At 37.4% G+C, this 20,105-nt stretch overlaps 1 protein-coding gene across 1 annotated transcript; it reads left to right on the plus strand.

Moving 5' to 3' along the window:
• The first annotated feature begins 2,079 nt into the window (after positions 1–2,079).
• On the plus strand, positions 2,080–18,212 carry LOC148070947 (rho-related GTP-binding protein RhoA-D). Its single transcript, XM_087801700.1, has 5 exons — positions 2,080–2,215; positions 12,434–12,591; positions 15,504–15,624; positions 16,880–17,010; positions 17,233–18,212. Exons 2-5 carry the CDS (start codon positions 12,436–12,438, stop codon positions 17,404–17,406), a joined length of 582 nt encoding a protein of 193 aa, XP_087657826.1. The 5' UTR covers positions 2,080–2,215; positions 12,434–12,435; the 3' UTR covers positions 17,407–18,212.
• The last annotated feature ends 1,893 nt before the right edge of the window (positions 18,213–20,105 follow it).

Below are 20,105 nucleotides of genomic sequence, written 5' to 3' on the forward strand. Positions count from 1 at the left end.
GGATACAAATGGAAAGCTAGTTTTTTCTTCTAATAATGTGTTGCTTCAGGCGAAAGTTAAATGTTAGTTATGAGTTGAATTGGCTTTAAACAACAAATTAAAATAAAAAAAGTAGAACAATATCGGCTGAAAAACCTATTCGGTGTAAAAAAAAATATGTTTTGTCTTTTGGCTGCTGATTTTATAATTCTATTTTATATTCCAACATTGTTTTTTTTTCAACTAATATTTATATTTTCAATCCCAATATTATTATTTTTTTCAGCCATTTTCTTTTATAATGCATATCTAATATGGCAGTATTCTAAGCCCATAGTAACCCTTCTTTTCTTTTGTCTTTCTCACAACTCAAAGTTTTAAAACTAATTGCAGAAATCAATCTATACCATTTTCTATCTGTTTGAAGGAAACAAGCACACGGTTCAGGACCAGAGGAGAGAAATCTTTTCAGACTGTTGCTCCTAAGCTTTGGAACGATCTTCCTCTCTCTTTGCGCTTGATGGATCTACTGACTCCTTTAGATCTTAACATCTTAAGACGTTTCTATTTGTTCAGGCTTTTCCTTGAATTTCTCGAACTCCTGTGTTGTTCTCAGTATTATCTTGATCTTTAAAGTATGTACTTTTTTGAGTATTGTTTTGATTGTTTCAGCGCTTTGTGACCCTGGTCTCGAAAAGCGCTATATAAATAAATATTACTTACTTACTTACTTACTTAAGTTAAGGAATGTGATAAAATATGAGTGGAGTTGCCAGAAAAAAACAAAAAGTCTTAGCAACTAAAATAAATCTAGAAATTCACACATATATAAAAGCAATTCTGCAAATAAATGTCTAAATGTACAACCACAATCTTGAAACATATATTTAAATGAGTATGTGAGTATCTGCTCATATAATACTGTGTTTATATATTGTTTTCAAGGTGGTGACGTGCATAGGTCCAGCTGCTACACGGCTCAGACTTTGTATCCTTAAATACCTTTGAATTTAAACTAATAGAAATTGAAATGGCCTCAGATATTTGAATCTTTTTTTTTTCATCCTATAATTTTGATGTAAATGTATTTGTGTTCAGTGTGTGACTTTGCTGCCTCTTGGCCAGGACACCCTTGAAAAAAATGCCTTTTTAATCTCAATGTTTTTCCTGGTTAAACATTGCTGCTTCTTTATAGTTATTTTAGTTATTTTTGTACGGTGTCCTTGAGTGACAAGAAAGACAACACCAAATAAAATGCATTATTATTATTATTATTATTATTATTATTATTATTCATTCATTTTCTACCACTTTATCCCTTATCGGGGTCGTGAGGAGACTGGAGCCTATCCCAGTATCATAGGGCGAGAGGCAGGGGACACCCTGGACAGGACGCCAGTCTGTCGCAGGGCACAGAAAGACAGACAACCATTCACACACACACTCAAACCTATGGAAAGTTATCCCAAGTTCTCCTATTATTATTATTATTATTATTATTATTATTATTATTATTATTATTATTATCATTATTATTCTCAGTGTTATCTTGACCTTTTAAGTATATATTTTATTGAGTATTGTTTTGATTGTTTAAGCGCTTTGTGACCCTGGTCTGGAAAAGCGCTCTATAAATATAAATGACTTACTTACTTACTTACTTAATATTATTACTATTAATATTATTATTATTATCATCATTATCATTATCATTACCATTATCATCATCATCATCATTATTATTCTCAGTGTTATCTTGACCTTTTAAGTATATATTTTATTGAGTATTGTTTTGATTGTTTAAGCGCTTTGTGACCCTGGTCTGGAAAAGCGCTCTATAAATACAAATGACTTACTTACTTACTTATTATTATTATTATTAGCAGGCATTGGATGAAATTACCAAATAGCATAATGGTAATTATTCCAAAAAAGTCAAGATTTCGTTTCACTAATGTAATTTTTCTTAATTATTATGTTTCCTTTTAATACATTAATGACATTTACACATTGAAAAAAAGGGAATTTATTTATTTCCTACATGCGCCTGAAACTCTTATTGTGAAGGCCGCGCCCGGAAATGCGCTGCGACTGTTAGGGCGGTGCACGTTGGTGTCGCTGCTCGTGGATCTCGATCACTGCGCCCAGAAGTGAGTGTGACTGACGGGGACCAGGACCGAGACCACACGACAAACTAAGGTTCTTTTTTGGAGGGAACTCATCCGGCCGGCGACAGGTGAGCAGGAAGTTAGATAGTTATATTGTTGTTGGTGCTGAGAAGAAGCTGGAGGCTCGAGCCCTCGCCCTGGTTCTCAGCTGACGAGCTGTCGGTCAAAGTTTGCTTCGCGCTCCCAGTTTGTCGTCGAGACTCGATTTTCATTTTCTTGTCGTTTTTATTTCCCTCTTCTTGTCTTCTTGTGTCTTCTTGTTTAAAAAAAAGTCACCCGGTGTTTCGGACACTTTGTTCATGTGACCCACAGAAGAGACTCCATGTGGCAAATCTCATGAGCCACTGGTGCTCCTGAGAACATTAATCTCGTCACTAGTTTCAAGTCAGTCCCGGATATAGAAACATGGAGATTCTTGATTCCTTTTTTTTTAATTATTATTATCACCAAAGAACACATCGCAACTATTCCCATACATTTTATTTCGATGACTAACACAGGGAGTAGGTGGTGACACTTTGTATTTAACTATTTAAGACTAAAATACTTGCAAAAACACTTGTTTTTAAGCTCAGAAATCACAAAGAAATGTGAGGAAATGATGAGGTTGTTGTTGAAGTATAAGCGTCCCTTCCTGTCACCACCACAACCACCTCCTATTGGAAAAAATCCTTCCCAAGCTGACCTTTTTTTTTTCTTTGACTTATTGGGAATTTCCCATCAAGAGTTAAAAAAGTTTTTTTTTTTTTAGTTTGGCTTTTGTTTCTTGTGTCTCCTCCCTTAACTAGGATCTACCGTTCCATCGTTGTATGTAGTTAATGTTTAGAATTATTTGTACTTTTGATTGACAGTGGAAACAGCTGGAAAATCCAAATTAAAATAACATTATCTAAACGACATTTTACTGCTTTAGATTGGAGATTTGAGTCTAGTTCAATCCATTATCGTGGGCAGAAACCTAACAAGAACTGGACGCTTGGTAGGAGTGGCTCCCTGATACTGTTGGGTCAAAAAAAAAAGAACTAAAACATGAGAGAAGGTCAAAGAAAAGTGACACACATTTCAAATAAATAGCAGTTGCTTATCGTCGTGCCGACTGAATGAGTCATGTGACCTAAATATCTGCCATGACAACATGGACTATTGACAATTCATGTTTTGCACCACTTATAATGATATTTATTTATTTTTTCATTATGAAATACTCAAGTTTGTAAACTTGACTATAAAAATTGGAACAATTATATTGCAAACTATTTCGATAAGATTCTCAGTTTCGGTCCGATAGAGATAAAATCCCAAAGTTTAACTCGTGTTTAAGATAATTTGAATATCATTCAAACGCAAATCTCTGGTCATTTTTATCTTCGCCTTGTATCTCAAGGTAAAACGAATTACATCCAAATACTTGATAAGATTTAAAGCACCTTGTCCTCCGCTTTAAAGTAACTTGTTTTTGCTCTGTAGTTACTGTTTATTTTGGCAAATGTGGGGCCTTTTTTTCAACCTCTTTCCACTAACATTTATCACTTATTACAATAATATTTGAGGCTGTAAATGTTGCAAAACAAATTAGAAACAGTTATGTTTCATAACATAAAGTCTCATCTAAAATAAAAAGCTCTTGTCAATCATGGATTACTGTCAAAAGTCAGAATATTTTGATGTGCAGCTTTGTTGACTAAATGGGTTTGACAAAAAATGTGTCACGTTATATAATGTGTTCTAACTCATTTGGGCGTGTGGTGGCGTCTGTAATCACAGCGATATATATTTATAACTCTAAACTCTGTCAAGATTTATTCTCCGCCTTTAACTTTATCTTTCACTTTGCGCCGTTCATCCAACTTCATTTCCTGTTCTGACTTCATCATTGCCAAGGGTGGGCTGCTGGAGTCATGACTCAGTGGGCTTCACAGTCTTTCAAATACGCCCAGAGCGAGAGAGAGGAACAAGAATGAGAGCTGATCACCTGGGAATGCTCAGCTCAGACTTCTGCATTCCTTCTTCTCCAACGGATCCATTGGCCCCGGAAAAAAAAAACTTGACGCTTGTGCACATTCCCGACCTCGGAGTGAGAGGCGAGTCGGAATGATTCGCCTTTTCGAGGTCGGATCCTAATTGTGACCAGTTGGATAAAAAAAAAAAGTTTTGTCGGATCAGTTTGTTAACTTTTGACCTAGTTTCTCAGACGCCCCGGGGTGTCGGCGTGACGCGCGTGAATAATCCACTTGCTGCTTTGCGTCAATAATGAAGTTGTTTGTTTGGATTCTCAACCACTTTGGTCATCGGTTCAAGCTGGTAATTAATTTAATGGTTGAATAGGTATGAATAAACCATGCTAACAAAGTTTAAATTGAAGTGTGACATCACATAGAATTATTATTTTTAATTCAAAAGGATTTACATTGTTTATCACCACAATTGAAGGCAGGTGGACTGGATTTATTATGATGTTAAGGCACTAGAAAGGTTCTTATAGTGAGTACTTTGGCCCAACTTTGCTTTTGGATCATCTTGGTATATGGATAATTCATTATTTATTCACTTTCTACCGCTTACCGGGGTCGCGTGGAGACTGGAGCCTATCCCAGTGTCATAGGGCGAGAGGCAGGGGACACCTTGGACAGGATGCCAGTCTGTCGCAAGGCACACAAGGACAGAAAACCATTCACACACACACACACACACTCTATGGACATTAATGGATCTTTAAAATACAAGACCAGAGTTTTGAAAGTTACAACATGGTAAGAGCTGAGATGATTGACTTTTTATTTGAACTTTCACATGTTTTATACATATATATAGAAAAATCATTTGTGCTCTTCATGTCTATTATCCTTGTTCTCTGTCAATTGATAAGGTAAATATCTAGATGATTTTTACCTTGTGTGGTAGGACTAGGCAGCGTGGTCTACTTACTCATCCATAAGGCAGCAAGATTAAAAAGAAAGTAAAAAAAAATACTCACTACTTACGAGGTTACTGTTATTGAAAATAATCGAATTGCAATTATTTTCCTAAATATTGACATTAAATATGTGATCATTATTTTTCAATCCATTTTTTCTGTAATACAATAAATAATAGTTTTCATGAGGTACAGGGAGGGAGAAGTGTTTTAACGATCGGGTATTATCATTAATGATTGTGTTATTTATGTACTTCATTTATTTTTATTTTTTCGTAAATATGTATCCTGTAAATTTGTACATTTGGGGTTAATGTCATTAATTTTGTAGTGGAGAAGGGGTAGGTTATAAGCGTATGCTTCATTCCATACCATGTTGGGTTCATGTTATTATTGTATTGACTATTATTGTTTTGACTATCATGTTTCATCCACAGTTGTGATAAACTGCTGCTCTTTAGCTTCTGTAGACGTCAGCGATCAACAGGTTAAACCGGAGTTTTAACGTCTCTCTCGCTTGTTTTCAACTGGTAACATGTGCCAGTGCACTGCTCTCTCTCTTTGTCTCACACCCTCTCAATGAACTCACCAGAATCATACATTTACATTGGAAAACTCTTGACCAGAAATCTCTATTTAATGTGATAAACGTGTTTAACTGTTGCAGTTTATGTGGAGGAATAAGGTCTGTATTTGACTGACTTCAGAAGTGCTAGCCACTACTGTAATGCGGTTATATAAGCCTTAAATAATCTGCTTAATATAGACTATCTGTGTCAAAACTTATAATTGATCAAATACTTTCTCTAATCAAATGTGAAAGTGTTATAGGAAAGTGCTTCTCAAAATATTAACTAGAAATGTAAACTTATATTAAAAATGAAGTCCATTAAAAGCCTCAAACAACCGGGAGCAACATGAAATATCCAGCATCTGTCTGTGTTGAATTTTTTACTTTAAACTTAGTTTTGAAGCCAAAATGAGTCAAAACATCAGCTTTAAAAGCTGTTTGACTCTGGGGTGTTTTTCTTTTTCACTCATTGCTGCCATTTCGCCGGTTTGGTTATTACTCTGGCAAGGCGCTTTAAAAATAACTATAACTTACTTACGAAGGAAATGACGAATGTTGCCAACTAGTGGCCTGCGGTTTTAATAATTTAAAGTTATATATTTATTAATTTTGTAATCATTTGATCTGTGATCGGCACGATTTAAAGCAAGTTAACGGTGTTATGACTAAACTAAACCTGTTAAATGTATTTTGAGTCATCATTGACCGTCTTTGTAAAAGTTAAATTTACCGGAGTGTCTGCTGACGTCACACACATGAAACTCTGCGCTCAGTCTTTGTCAACCAGTATTAAACACAAACTCAATTTATTGTATGAGGCAGATTCCAATGATGAAGTCAACATTAACACTTACAAGAACGTTAGTTAATGTTGACTTTCATGCATCGACTGAAAGTTTCTCTCGTCTCTACAGAACAGCAAAGTTGACCGCTTCGTTTTGTGTCGTCTTGTTTCTTCGATCTGCTCATATTCTTCGTTGTGATGAGTCTCTAGATACTTAAAAAAGTTGGTGGTATTGAATCTTCACTGCAACAGAGCCGCTGCTTAATATATATTGGCTTTAAATATCGATACAGTGCTATTGAATATATCAATAGAGTATCAGGAATAAAAACGAAACTAGTTTTGAATGTCTTGTTAAACACGATAATAAACTTTGCCCGGATATGAGAAGTAGACTTGATGGTCTTTATCAGCTGCCTTGGGCTGATCATGTGACATCACCTAAACATCACCGTCGTCCTCGGAAGCAAAGCGAAAGAGGAGACGATAAACTCCATGATCCTCTTGCTCGCAGAGAACTGATCACTTCTTTGTTGTCTTGTCACCGAGTAAACGCCGAAGATCAGGCGGCGACTCCACCTCATGTCAGCAGAGGTCACGCTCAACTCCAACTGTTGCGTAACTTCTGGCCCCTAAGCCTTTTTGTAAAACCTCCTCAGAGAAAGAAAGAACTGGTGTGTGTGTGGCATTGCTCAAATACTGGAAGGCGTTTCTGTTGCCCTCACTTTTAAAACCACTGTTGAGTTTGATGGTGATACAAGCGACGGATCTCATACGTGGAGAAGCTGTTATCTCTGGGGTCAAGGTGCACACAGGTGGGAGCGCCACACTATAACTGGGCAATATGGAAACGATATGATGATGCCTTTTATTATTCCCACGTTAGGGAAATTTGATGTGGGTGTGACATTTACAGTAAAGTTAATTCAGGAATATTGTACAATAGAGGGAGATCCCGGATTCATGGAGCTATTTAAATGTGTAAAATCTGTCTATTTAATTGTTTAATCTTGAAAGGAACTTGAACAACGACAAGCTAATTATTTCACAAGACATAAACGGCTCTCATGTAAACAGTGTTGACATGTATTTCTGTAGTCTGAGCTGGACTGACCACATGTATTTACTGGTCGCTCCAGAGTGGTCATGGTCTGTTCCCGCATGTCTGCCTCACTGCATCTTCCGTGGACCGCAGAGTGAATTAAAAAAAATAACTGGCACAGGACTCAAAAGTGTAATCGAATTAGTCGGTTCACTTTGTTATTTAAAGTGATCATGCAGTGAATACCCGGCCTGTTGGTCTTATAAGAAGTCAATTATTGTGGTACGACGCTAAGTGACACGATCTATAATAAAGTCACAACATTCTTCAATGTTAAGTCGCTTTCATAGTGAGTATGACTGTTGATGTGAGTAAGTAAATTATATTTGTAGAGCGCTTTTCCATACCAGGGTCACAAAGCGCTTAAACAATCAAAACAATTCTCAATAAAATATATACTTAAAAGTTTAAGATAACACAGAGACAAACACAGGAGTCTCAGAAAATCAATGAAAAGCCTGAATGAATAAAAATGTCTTGATGTCCTCGACATACAAGACGTTAGCAGCACTTTGTTAAATAGATCAATGAATGAATGGATGATAAATAACAATAATTTGGCTTTTAACAATAACAATGAACCTAAAGTTGAAGGGTCTCAATTCACAATCATATCTGATGTTGGGTCATTAATGAATTATTTAGAAACAAAAAACATGGACAAAAGATGCTTCTTTTTTTTTTTTAATTCTAGCCCTTTTGAAACTGTGTGTAGGACTTGTTCATTCGTAAGTGTCTCTGAGTAGATCATATGCTTCTCTTTTTTTTCAATGAAATGGTTGAGCTGGATCTAGTCCTGCCGATGAAGCCGCACATGTACTTTGTGGGAAGAGTTTTAAAGATGGTTACCCATCATTGGCACTCAAAAAAACCCACTCACTTACCACTTTGCAACTGTGTCCATCCAGAGCACCATGGCTTGTTCATGCAGACAATTCAGATCTGGTTATTGTTCAAAGTTGAGCAGTTTGTGGAAACTTTTTGGTTTTACTTTTTAAGCTTAAATAATTGTATGATTACTGGAGATCCTGTTGTTGGATATTACAGATTTGATGTGTAAGTCATAAACGAGAACAGACAAATGTACCATGTCCAGGATTATTTCCCCTTTTTAACTGGAGCGAGTTGTAGCAACACGAGCTTTCACTTCGAGTTAAGATTATGTGAACACTGGATGTGGACTTGTTTACTAATAGCTTGTTGAAGATGGAAAAATAAGATTAATTGAGGAATGAAAAATAAGTCTCATGCCTTATGTGAATTAATTATTTCGTATGTTAAAAATACATTTGTCTTAAGTGGACTTGGAAGGATTGGTGGTATTGGATTATTCCCCCAATAACACGCCAGTCCTCCTCGTAATCTATCTGTGACCGAGTAGATTTCTGTGATTCTTTTTCCCACACAATCCCACAGAATCTCCTCTAAATATATGGGGTCAATAAGAGGTTATCTCGGCTCTGCACAAATAAGGGCAGTGTTCTTGCGTCCGTAAGAATGCGAGCGCTCACATGGGTTGCATGGCCTTTGGCAGTTGTGTTCGTGTCTCGACTCTGCAGTGGCCTGTTCAAACGGCCCGAATCTTCATTTTGTTGAACAGGAAGTGGATTGTTTATTTTGTCCGAGGGTGCAGTGGCCTTGGAGCGTTCATCTCCCACTTGTTTTGGCTGTGGACGCTTCGTCTTGCTCTTCCAATTGGGGTCCATGCTGTCGGTGGAAGGCGATACTGTGGTCATGATGTTCTGTCTTGTCTGTCCTGAAAGTGTGATTTGAAACATTTGTTGTTTCTGACAATCATACATTTCTACAAAACTTAATCCAAGTAGTTAATATAAGTTTTCCTGATTCCTGATGCATATTTTTAATTTTTTTAAATTTTGATCTACCTTTTTATGACGGGCGGATGGAACGTCATCCATCTAGTATCCCTGGCTTTATGACTGCTAACTGGTCATTAAATATAATTTACATCACATCATATTATGAATATTTATGAGCTATTAAAACTAACTTTAAGTAAGTCACGTACTTATTTGATCAGCCAACACGAGAGTTATTTATGGCACATATAGTTCCCATTTTACATTTGTTCAGATCAATATTTATTACCTTCATAAAAGAAGTTATTAAGAAATTATTGGCATTACTAGCAATAGATAAAATATCTGCTAAATTATCAAACTTTAGCCCACATTCAGCTAGAAATTGAGTTTGACTCATAATTGTAATATTCTGCCATTGCAACATCTTCTTTGGACTCTTATTACAATCAACAATTATTATTCCTGATTGTTATTCTGGTTAACATGACACTTTAAACTTAAAACTCCAGACTCGGTCCACATTTATGACAGGAGTGTCAACGGGATCATGTCAGAAAGAGGCGGAAAAGTGTGGTAAAGTAAAATTCCTTGAACCGAAATACATGTTTACCGAAATAAACAAGGTTTCAATCTTCACGACAGACACAGTAATGCCGCTAAAAAGGCCTTTAAAACTTTACATTACATTAAAGTGAATTAAAATGTACAACCCTCGTGCCACATATAGACCTTAACTGTATTTACTTGCCCTTCAAGAGAAGAAATATAAAAGTGATCCTGTTGAACAGCTGACATACAATTTAATTTGAACTTCATTATTTATTGCTAGTTGCTAAAGTTCCTTCTTTTAGACACATTTTCTCATGGTTTCCTATTTTCTCTTTTTCTTCTTCATTATAACTAACAAAGTATGTAAATATCAGGTAATATAATTTGTATGATTTTTGAAGGAAAGAATTCATAGTATAACGTATAAACGTATATACAGAATTGAATAATAACGATTTTCTGACATTTTGTTGGTTTATGACATATACTTGTTGATATCCTTACAACCTATTTTTAAGGGGTATGCTTTACATTTTAACAAAATGTAAAAAACTAAATAAACAAGTCATTTTACCTTTAAAACTTACCATGGTTGTTTCTTGCTGTTTATTTTATCTACCCAATGTGTTCTGACAGGACAAAAATAAAATAACCTTCATTTTAACAATAATGAACCCTATCAAATCACATTACAGGACATTTTTTAACCCAACTGTGACTGCGGCACATGATATACTCGAGCACAGTGGTACCAGAAGACTAATATCATATTTATTCTCGTTCAATTCTGATTCCGATCTTCAAACCGTTGGTTTCAGTCCAACAGCCAAACAGGAAGTTAATATTAAATCACAGCGTGATGGATGTTTTACGATCACACGTCTTCTAGTAAAGCGTCTCGTCTTTCTTTAATGATTATTTTAATGCCTCGACGCATCACGCCGGGAGATTTAATGTTGCTTGTAAATCCGAGCGGAGGTTCAAAATTAGCCGCCGATGTCCGCTCTGACTGGAAAAAACCGCCGCCTGCAGCACTAAAAGATGGATTCGGCTCTTATAGGCGAGTGGCCTCGCGAAGAAGATCGCTGTCAGGATGCCGTGCCGGAGAGTGGATGAGGTGAGCAGCTAATGAGTGTATGCACAGCTGCTCCACCTCATCCGTCAGCTGATCACTCGCCACAGCTCCAGTTCTGTGCTCTCAGGTTAATGCTGCCTTGTTTCTGGTAAACAAAACACTTCAGACCTGAAGCCACATGTGGTCCCTGAACTTTAGGGTTTCTGTAAATAAAACTTGAATTACAACTATATTGGCTCACACGTGGAGTTTAGCCCGGTTTTAAATGTTCTGTTTAATCCTTGTGAAAATGTTGGTCCGTTTATTTTCTTTTGTAAACTTTTTTTTAAGTCGGGTTTTACATGTGCAAACCCCTCCTTTATATATAAAGCTTTTGCTTTAATTTTGTGTACTTGTATTCTTTGGAGTCTCTGGGTCCCTTTAGCAGAGCAAAAGTATTTTTGGCAATTTAATCCACTTAAACCCCAAACCAGATTACTCGATAGATTCAAAACATTTATCGAGTATGTTAACATGTAAGAACGATCGATCCATCAAGATGTTAATATATTATCCACCTGCCTTGTTGGGTTTTTTAAGCAGCATCACATCTAAGATGGCCCTCAATCATCAATATAACCCATTAGTTAAAAATGTTCTTTCACTTCTTAAACACTGACTTATTTTAAAAGACTCGTCGTCTTGAGTTTATCTTTTAAACACTCCTGTTATGTGAAACGGAACATTTTCAGACTATTTCCTGTTAAATAAAAATGGTCTTGTTGCGGTACTAAAGTGTGTCAACTCTGTTCAAAGTGAAATTACATTTTCCATTTAATATATTTTAAGTAATTGTCTTATTATTTTAAACAACTTTTCATGACATGCTTTCCTGATTTATTTCAGGGTTGTTGTTTTTTTTATTAAATGACATCATTGTCTGAGTTGACAAATCTGGTTACGTGATTTGCCGACTCGCACATTCATTTCATTTCTCCAGTTCCGTGGCCTGATACTCTCTCCGTAATCCCGTTAAATAACCAGAAACACAAAAAGATTACTCGCTAATCCCAAAACAAACCACCTTCTCCTTCTCCCCGCTCCTTCTCTGATTACTTAGTTTTGCCGTTTCACAAGTGGGTCCTCAGGAGCTCCTGGATTCTTGTCTCCTCAGCAGGAGAGGGCGGGGCCCACTGATAACACATTCCTTCGTGTCCCGGCTTGTCCCCCCTCCCCTCACATTCCCCTTCACCGTTCTCCTTAAAGTCTTCATAGCCTTGGGTACTGTTTTTTTGAGATTAAGGGTCGACGCAGACGGGGATGAACGGCAGCTCCTCGAAGAGTCACATGACGACCCTGAAAGAATGTTGTTTATGTATCAGTGATACCGATCTATCTGGTGTTATCTTCCGGGATGTTACCGGTCCTCCTCCGCTCCGTTGCAAAACCGTTGGCGTCCGACTGATTCTCGCTCTCGTCTTTCCAACAGAAATGGCAGCGATTCGGAAGAAGCTGGTGATTGTCGGCGATGGAGCCTGTGGTAAAACCTGCCTCCTCATCGTTTTCAGCAAAGACCAGTTCCCAGAAGTCTACGTGCCGACAGTGTTCGAGAACTACATCGCCGACATCGAAGTGGATGGAAAGCAGGTGTGTGTGAAACTATAACAGTATTGAGTCACAAGCTTGATATGAGATCATCTTGGCCGTCCAATATGATACACTGTGTTACGATACATCATAAGTAAGTCATATTTGTAGAGCAATTTTCCATACCAGAGTCACAAAGCGCTTAAACAATCAAAATGATACAAAATAAAATAAATACTTAAAAGATCAAGATAACACCGAGAACATAAGCTGTTTCATGATGCCTCTTCAACCAACCACTAGTAGTAACAACTAACTGCTTTTTAAAGTTTGGATGACGATAAATTATAACCAATTTTGTGTGGCTACGTGTGTAACTTACGCTTCTCACTTATCTACGTTGTGTTATGCAAAATAAATCCTCCTGATTTGCTAAACTAGAGCTGCCTTTTCTTCAGATCATTTTCATAGCATTTAGCTTGTTAGCATGCTTACAAGTGCAGCAGTCAAAGGTGGTCTATAATAAGGGTTGTTTGATTTTTCCATCAAATCCATGTTATTGTTATTCACCTAAAAACACTTTATATAATATTTTAAAAATACATCCAAGTTACCAAAAAAGCACAATATCACAATAATAATAAAGCATTTATTTTTAAGGAAATTATAAATCTTCAAGGAAACCCTAAGAACTTAAAAAAAAAAGGATCTATAAAGATGGATAGATAAATAATATGGTTTTATTAAACAGAGAATCAAATTACCGATGGTGTTAAAATGGCTTTAAATTAGTTTCTCGGAGTCGATGAATACATTAAAATACAGTTAAATCATCTTAAAATTAGATATTTCCATAAAAAGTGGAGTGTAATAATTTAACAATTGTGCTGATGTTGTTAGCACAGAGATCCAGGTCCCTAACATATCTCCTGTGGTTCAGTCACACGTATGATCAAATGGTATTACCCTACACAGTTAAATAAAAGGATTATTCTAAATAAAAGCTACTGTTGTGTACATCAACACGCATGCTTGACTGTTCACATCAGAGAGATTAGTAAGGTTTAAGAGTCCTACCACTACAGCTGGTGTGTGTGTGTGTTTGTGTGTGTGTGGACGATCATTAAGGGGACAAGGGTCGGGTCTTAGCTACGAACAGCTTGTTTGGTCGAAAAGGTTTTTGTTCTCCAGAGCCGGCCACCACTGCAGGATCACTCGTTGGCAAAAACAGGAAATTACTCTACTTCCCAGTTTCCTGCTCAGACGAGGAAAGGGGGGGGGATCCCAGCGGACCCTAAATGTCTCTCATTTCCTGTCCTGGTTGTTCCGAGAGGAGGATCCGAGGGCGGGCGAACGAACACAAGGAGAAATCCAAACATGTGGCTCCTAATATTATCATAAATAATAATTGTCCAACACAACAGGAAATGGACTGTTGCGCAACATTATTTTGGAAGCCTTTGGTGGAGTTAAAAATAGCTGTTTTCCCTAGTTTCTATCACAAAAATCTGCCGTTTTACATCCAGCCCGTCGGGACCAGAACCACTCAAGCATCAGCTGCCACCTCCCACCCGCTGCCTCTGCAGACCTCTATTTTGGGACGGCTGCCTGTGTTCTCTGTGGGCACAGCCCAATAGTTGGTTATTAAGCAGAGTTTCCCTCTCGCTTTCTGACGGATCATGCTGTGCCAGCTGAAGTCTGAAGCAGCCTGTCGCTTTTTTTTTTTCCTGATCCGCACCAGAAGGCATCCGTTTGGTCGCCTGCTAATCGTCCACGTTCCCTAATTGAATTAATCATGATGGGATGTGTCCAGAGCTCAGGTAGTTTTTTTTTTTTTTCTACGTCTCCGTCCAGAGCTCTCAAGAAGCCGATGAGCTCGGCTCCCGGGAAAAGTACCTGATCGCCAGTCGACTGTGGAAGACAATAGACTTGTGCACATCACACTTTGAATGAAGTGCTGTTTAACAGCGTGTGAACACGACTCTGAAAATGAAAGAGGATGTGTGGGTGATGTGGCGGAACGGTGCTGATGACATGAAAGCCATCTTAACAGATGGATAGAAATGGTTTTAGGATGACCATTATTAACTTCATCACATCCAAAACCTTGAAAGATTTCACTGCTGGCTTCACTGTGGTAATTTCCTGACATGTGCAATGCCGTTGTGTTTCACTTGTGTGCAAGGTCTTATTTTCACTGACTGTTACAAAAATGTTTTTAAGAGTGCGTTTTAAAAAGAGAAAAATTTAGAGTTTTTTCATGAAGTTGGAATTTTTTTTAACTTTTAACAATGAAAAAGGTTGTTTTTTCCTGTTTATGTTTCCCATTTTTTTTACTTTTGTCATTTATTTGTGTTCAAATGGTCATGAACTTTGGTTATTCTACATGTTTTAGAATTGTTGAGAGGAAGGTTATTTAGTTTTTTTCCGGTTTTTTTTACACATTACAAAATCAAATTGTCTAAACTTGGGCAACATTTATTTGTGTTCACAATGTCCGCAGGATCCAGAACTTTGGTTTTGTGGCATTTTTGTTTCCATTTTTAGAGACGTTGATTTAGGGGCAACTTTTCAATGCATAAGAAATACTCTCTTTACTTTGATAAAAAAAAAAACTAACTTTAATGGTCTCAAAACAATGGTGCTGCATTCAAGGACACCTTGTGAATAGGGAAGAAATTGTAGTTGATCACGCTCCATTGACATCAGAACATGTGTTCACCATATTGGCGAACTGTGTTAAATGTAGCGAAGTAGGTTGGCAGCTAAGTTATGATGGTGAGAAATCAAAACTAAAACTGGTCGCTGAGATTTCAAGTTGTTGGTTTGCGTGGACTAAAGGAGACGAGGAACCGAGCTCACAGGAAACAACAGGAAACCTCGATGAGGAAATGACTCTGTGTCTCCCATAACATGTTTCTTCTCCCATGATGCTCCTGGGCATCTGAGTGACCTGGTGTTTGTGGGTGCAGGTGGAGCTGGCTCTCTGGGACACGGCAGGACAAGAGGACTACGACAGACTGAGGCCACTGTCGTACCCCGACACAGACGTCATCCTCATGTGCTTCTCAATCGACAGCCCAGACAGTTTAGGTGAGTCCGACTCGTGGATGATGTTTCAGTTCCTCAGGCACAATATCTGAACACGCGGCTGAGTCACGTCCTCAGGAAATGACATCACGCTATTGTGCATTGTTAGTGTGTCCAGTTTCTGTTGTGTTTAAAAATAGAAGGTGTGACTTGGAAACTGATGAACATCACTGGACAGCTTTAGATTTGTTGTGAGAAGAAGATCATGAACGGATGATTACACTTCGTTTTTATTGCTAAAATGTTGATAACTTAAAGAAATACTAAAGATTTTAATTAAACTGAATTATTTTACATATAAGTATACGTATATATTTATTAATATATTATTTATTTTCACCAATGATATTTTTTCTTGTATGTGATGGTATACTTTTTTAGCTTTTGAAATATTTTAAATAGAGATTAGTGGTGGTCCAAAACTTGTAAACCTGTATCTTTTTCTGGAGACCCTGCTGCATGACAATTAAACTTCTTTAAATATTTTGTGGATCCAGATGGTCATTCAGAACCAAAACCACCAAAATTGGGGTCTTGAAACTGTCATTGAAACTGATGGTATAGAGTTATTTTGCTAACGGATGGAAGGCGTTTTGAGAGCTTATGATCAAACGCTACACATGGAGGCAGTAATGGCTAAAAGAAGCACATTTTTTACCCTGAAAACAATCAAAAATCATGAGATTTAAACTTGAGGACGGGAGGTTTTGGACCAGGGTAAAAATAAATGTGTTTCTTTTAGCCTTTAGAGCTTCATAAATCAATAAAATCGATTTGACGAAAAAATGAACAAGGAAGTTTCTCCACAGTTTGAGAGAAATAGGCTTAACAAAAAAACGTATGTTGCATTATCTCTGGTCAAATGTGTTTGTGGTATCCCTTGGGTTGTCTCTGGGTCAAGGTGAACGACCTCCCTGGCTTCCAGAAAGGTTGTTCACCTTGTGATTTTTATTTTATTTTACACTTAACACCAGAGAAAAGTTTGTGAAACATCTCCGTCTTAAGTTAAAGTGAAAGACAGCTGCGGCTCTTTTGTTGAAATCATCAGAACCGGTCAAGCTTATGAGGGCCTTCATCTCAAATCTTTATTTCCTGGTGGGAACGAGGATTGGTCTCTAAAAACATCTCTGCCTTCAGGCGTCTGAGCTCAGAGCTGCGGTTCATCATGAGAGTCGCGAAGCTGCTCTTTTTAAAGTTGATCTTCCGAGGTTTTTTTGGTTTTTTTACTCATTCTGCTGCTGCTTCTCTCCCGGGACAGAAAATATTCCTGAGAAGTGGACGCCCGAGGTGAAGCACTTCTGTCCCAACGTTCCCATCATCCTGGTGGGCAACAAGAAAGACCTGAGGAACGACGAGCACACGCGTCGAGAGCTGGCCAAAATGAAGCAGGTACGCCCCGAAGTGAAATTGACGGAAACAACAGTTTCTGTTGTGTTTAAAAAAAGAAGGTAACACTTGGAAACTGATGAACTTCACTGGACAACTTTAAATGCTAACATGTTGCTGTCCTAAAGAAATACTAAAGATTTTAATTAACTGAAATATTTTACATATAAGTATACGTATATATTTATTAATATATTATTGATGTGACGACTTTTGTGCCGACAGGAGCCGGTCAAAACCGAAGAAGGCCGAGACATGGCCAACCGGATCGGCGCTTTCGGCTACCTGGAGTGCTCGGCCAAAACCAAGGACGGCGTCCGGGAAGTTTTCGAGATGGCCACCAGGGCGGCGCTGCAGGTGCGCAAGCGCAAGAAGAGGAGCGGCTGTGCACTGTTGTGAGCGCCCGGGCCGCACCAGATCCACCAACTGACCAGTACAAACCCAACACACACACACACGAGAAGGACTGACCCTCCGACCAAATGGCTTATTTGTACTGTAAAAGAAATCCTGTTTAGGAACTGTCGATGTTACCACTGTTTAGATTTAGTCTTGATTTTGTTTTCTAATTCTGTCTTATGTCGTTTGTGGCGCCGCGACCCGGCCGTCTGCATCTTAACTCGGATCAGCGCGACGGAGGAGAAACTTTAGCTTGGCAGTGAGACGCTAGTGCCTTTATTATTATTTTTTATTAAGTTTGCACGGCACCAGGAGAGCAAAAACAGTTGCGTTCCTACTGTAGCTGTTTTTTTTGCACAACTATTTCATAATCGAGCACAACATCGTCACAAACGGACCCCAAACCAGTCAAGAACCTTGTCAACTATGCACAACAGAAGCGGGAGTTCAGCTCCACAAGCCACTGCAGAACCGGAATTCAGTTCTGGTCCGGGCGGTTTTGCATGTTCATGAGGACGAGCGACTGAAAGACCGACCGTCAGATGCGGCCGTCGTTCAATATTGACACAGAATTAGAAAACACTCACCTACTGCTGTTTCTTAACACTGTACAGACGTTTGTTTCCAGCACGGCAAACGAAAACTAATTCTACAAAAATAATGTTCAACCTATTTTCGCGGGGACTCTCATTGACTGACACACTGTCGCTGGTGCGTTCACTGACCCTGAAAACCTCTGAGAACAAACGCTCGTGATCAGATGTCCATAAATGAGTGGAAATAAAATCAACACTTCCAGAACTGAATCTGACATTTCTTTGTTTTGATTTTCTGTGTGTTTTGACGTGTGTGAAGTGAAAAACTGTTGGGTTTTTTCATTCATGAAACTGACATAAAAATATACCTGAGATAAGATATCGATTCCTAAAAAAACTGAGGCTTTGTGTACAAAAAAGTTTGTGGATCTTCTACTAAATACGGTCGGACACTCAAATCCAGAAAACGGGGCACGTACAAAAATATTCAGATGTATATTTCCTTTGTACATCCCAGTCAACGTAGAATTACCCTTTCCACGCCCTCATTTACATATTTAAATCATATTTAAATGAACCAGAGTCGTGATTTTTAGCTCTGCAATCAGAAAAAAATAATAAAAACATGAATTTAAACTGGATCAACGGTTTATATTCGTTCATTTAAACATTTCTAACATGGATCACATGCTTAAATTTAAATGAGTGCAGACGAGCTCCGGTATAAATGTTTATATTTTACATACAGGGTTATTAACACAAATACTTTATCTACAGAGACGATCAGGGGCTTGTTAGAAACATCTTGAAACATAGTTTAACAAGAATAAAACTATAAATCAGTAACGAAGCATCAAGTATTGATGATGTTGTGAAAATGGTCTGATGGTCTGAGCTTCATATGAATGTGTGGAGCAGCTGCAACACATGCGCAAATTCTTATTACATTTGTTTACAAATGACATGAAAAAATCATGTGACGGTTTATTTATATTAGTGTTTTACAAGGAGATCACTTCGATCACATGAAGGAAACTTTAGCTGCTTTCTTTCTGCAGCTTCACTTTGATTAAACCTGATGTTTCACAAGAACGTCTGTGACTCTCGTAGAGAAAGACTTAAAGCGATCATACGCTGATCATTTTGTTCATTATTATAAAAACAAGCTCATAATTCTTTTTCATTTTTTCTGAATGGTGTGAAATATCGGATTTAAATATTCAGTATAAAACGATCGATTGTTGTTTTAATAAATAAAGATCATTTGTTTTGTGAATAAGAGAATATTTATACATTCATGAATAATTTTGTGTGTGTGCGTGTGTATCTGAGCAGCCTAGCCATACGTACGCGACCTTCAAACGTGTCGGGAATTCCGACCTTTTTAACACTTTTCCTTATTGATACATATGGACTTAGAAAAAGGTTTGCAGGTTTTTTGTGCGTAGGACCCCTTAGTACATGAGGCCCCTAGTTTATCTCGTTCAGAAAATCCATACGTTTGTAAATTTTGATTTAACATTAGTTTATGAAGTTAAAATAAATCCACTAATGTGAACAAACTGAGGAATTACAATTATTTTAACATAAATGTATTAAAAAATATCTGGAAATGTAATCAAGACTTTAAATCAGTTGGTTGTAAGCAGTTGTTTTTTTCTTTCAATGATACATTTATTTTCAAATAGCTTTTTGACTTTTTTTTTACAACCTTTTTTCTGATCAAAGCATATTTTCAAGTCACGGTCAGTAGGTAAACGCATATCAACGGTTTAAATCACATTGAAGTCATTTTTTTTCAATGTTTGATTTTTTTTTCTGAACCTTAAAGGATATTTTACAGCATGCTGAACTGAAAATAATATTTAATCCGTGCCAAGTGAGGGGAATAGGATATAAGTAGTGAATGTTTTGGTCACATGATAATAAACTATTTTTAAGACGAGAAGCGGCTTCACTTCTGCTTTACTTCCTTAATAGAAACTACAAACAATATTTTTAGAAATCTTTTGTCATCTCTGATGAACAGAAGACGACAACAATCTATTTTTATTTCCGTTTTTAAGCATAATTTGACCGCAAATGTGCGAAATTTTAAACTGAAAGTGGGAATTCACCCAGTATTTAGTGATCTTAAATATGTAGTGGCGGGAAGTCAGCACT

This window comes from Callionymus lyra, chromosome 10 (assembly GCF_982586985.1).
Source record: "Callionymus lyra chromosome 10, fCalLyr1.hap1.1, whole genome shotgun sequence".
Lineage (NCBI taxonomy): Eukaryota > Metazoa > Chordata > Actinopteri > Syngnathiformes > Callionymidae > Callionymus > Callionymus lyra.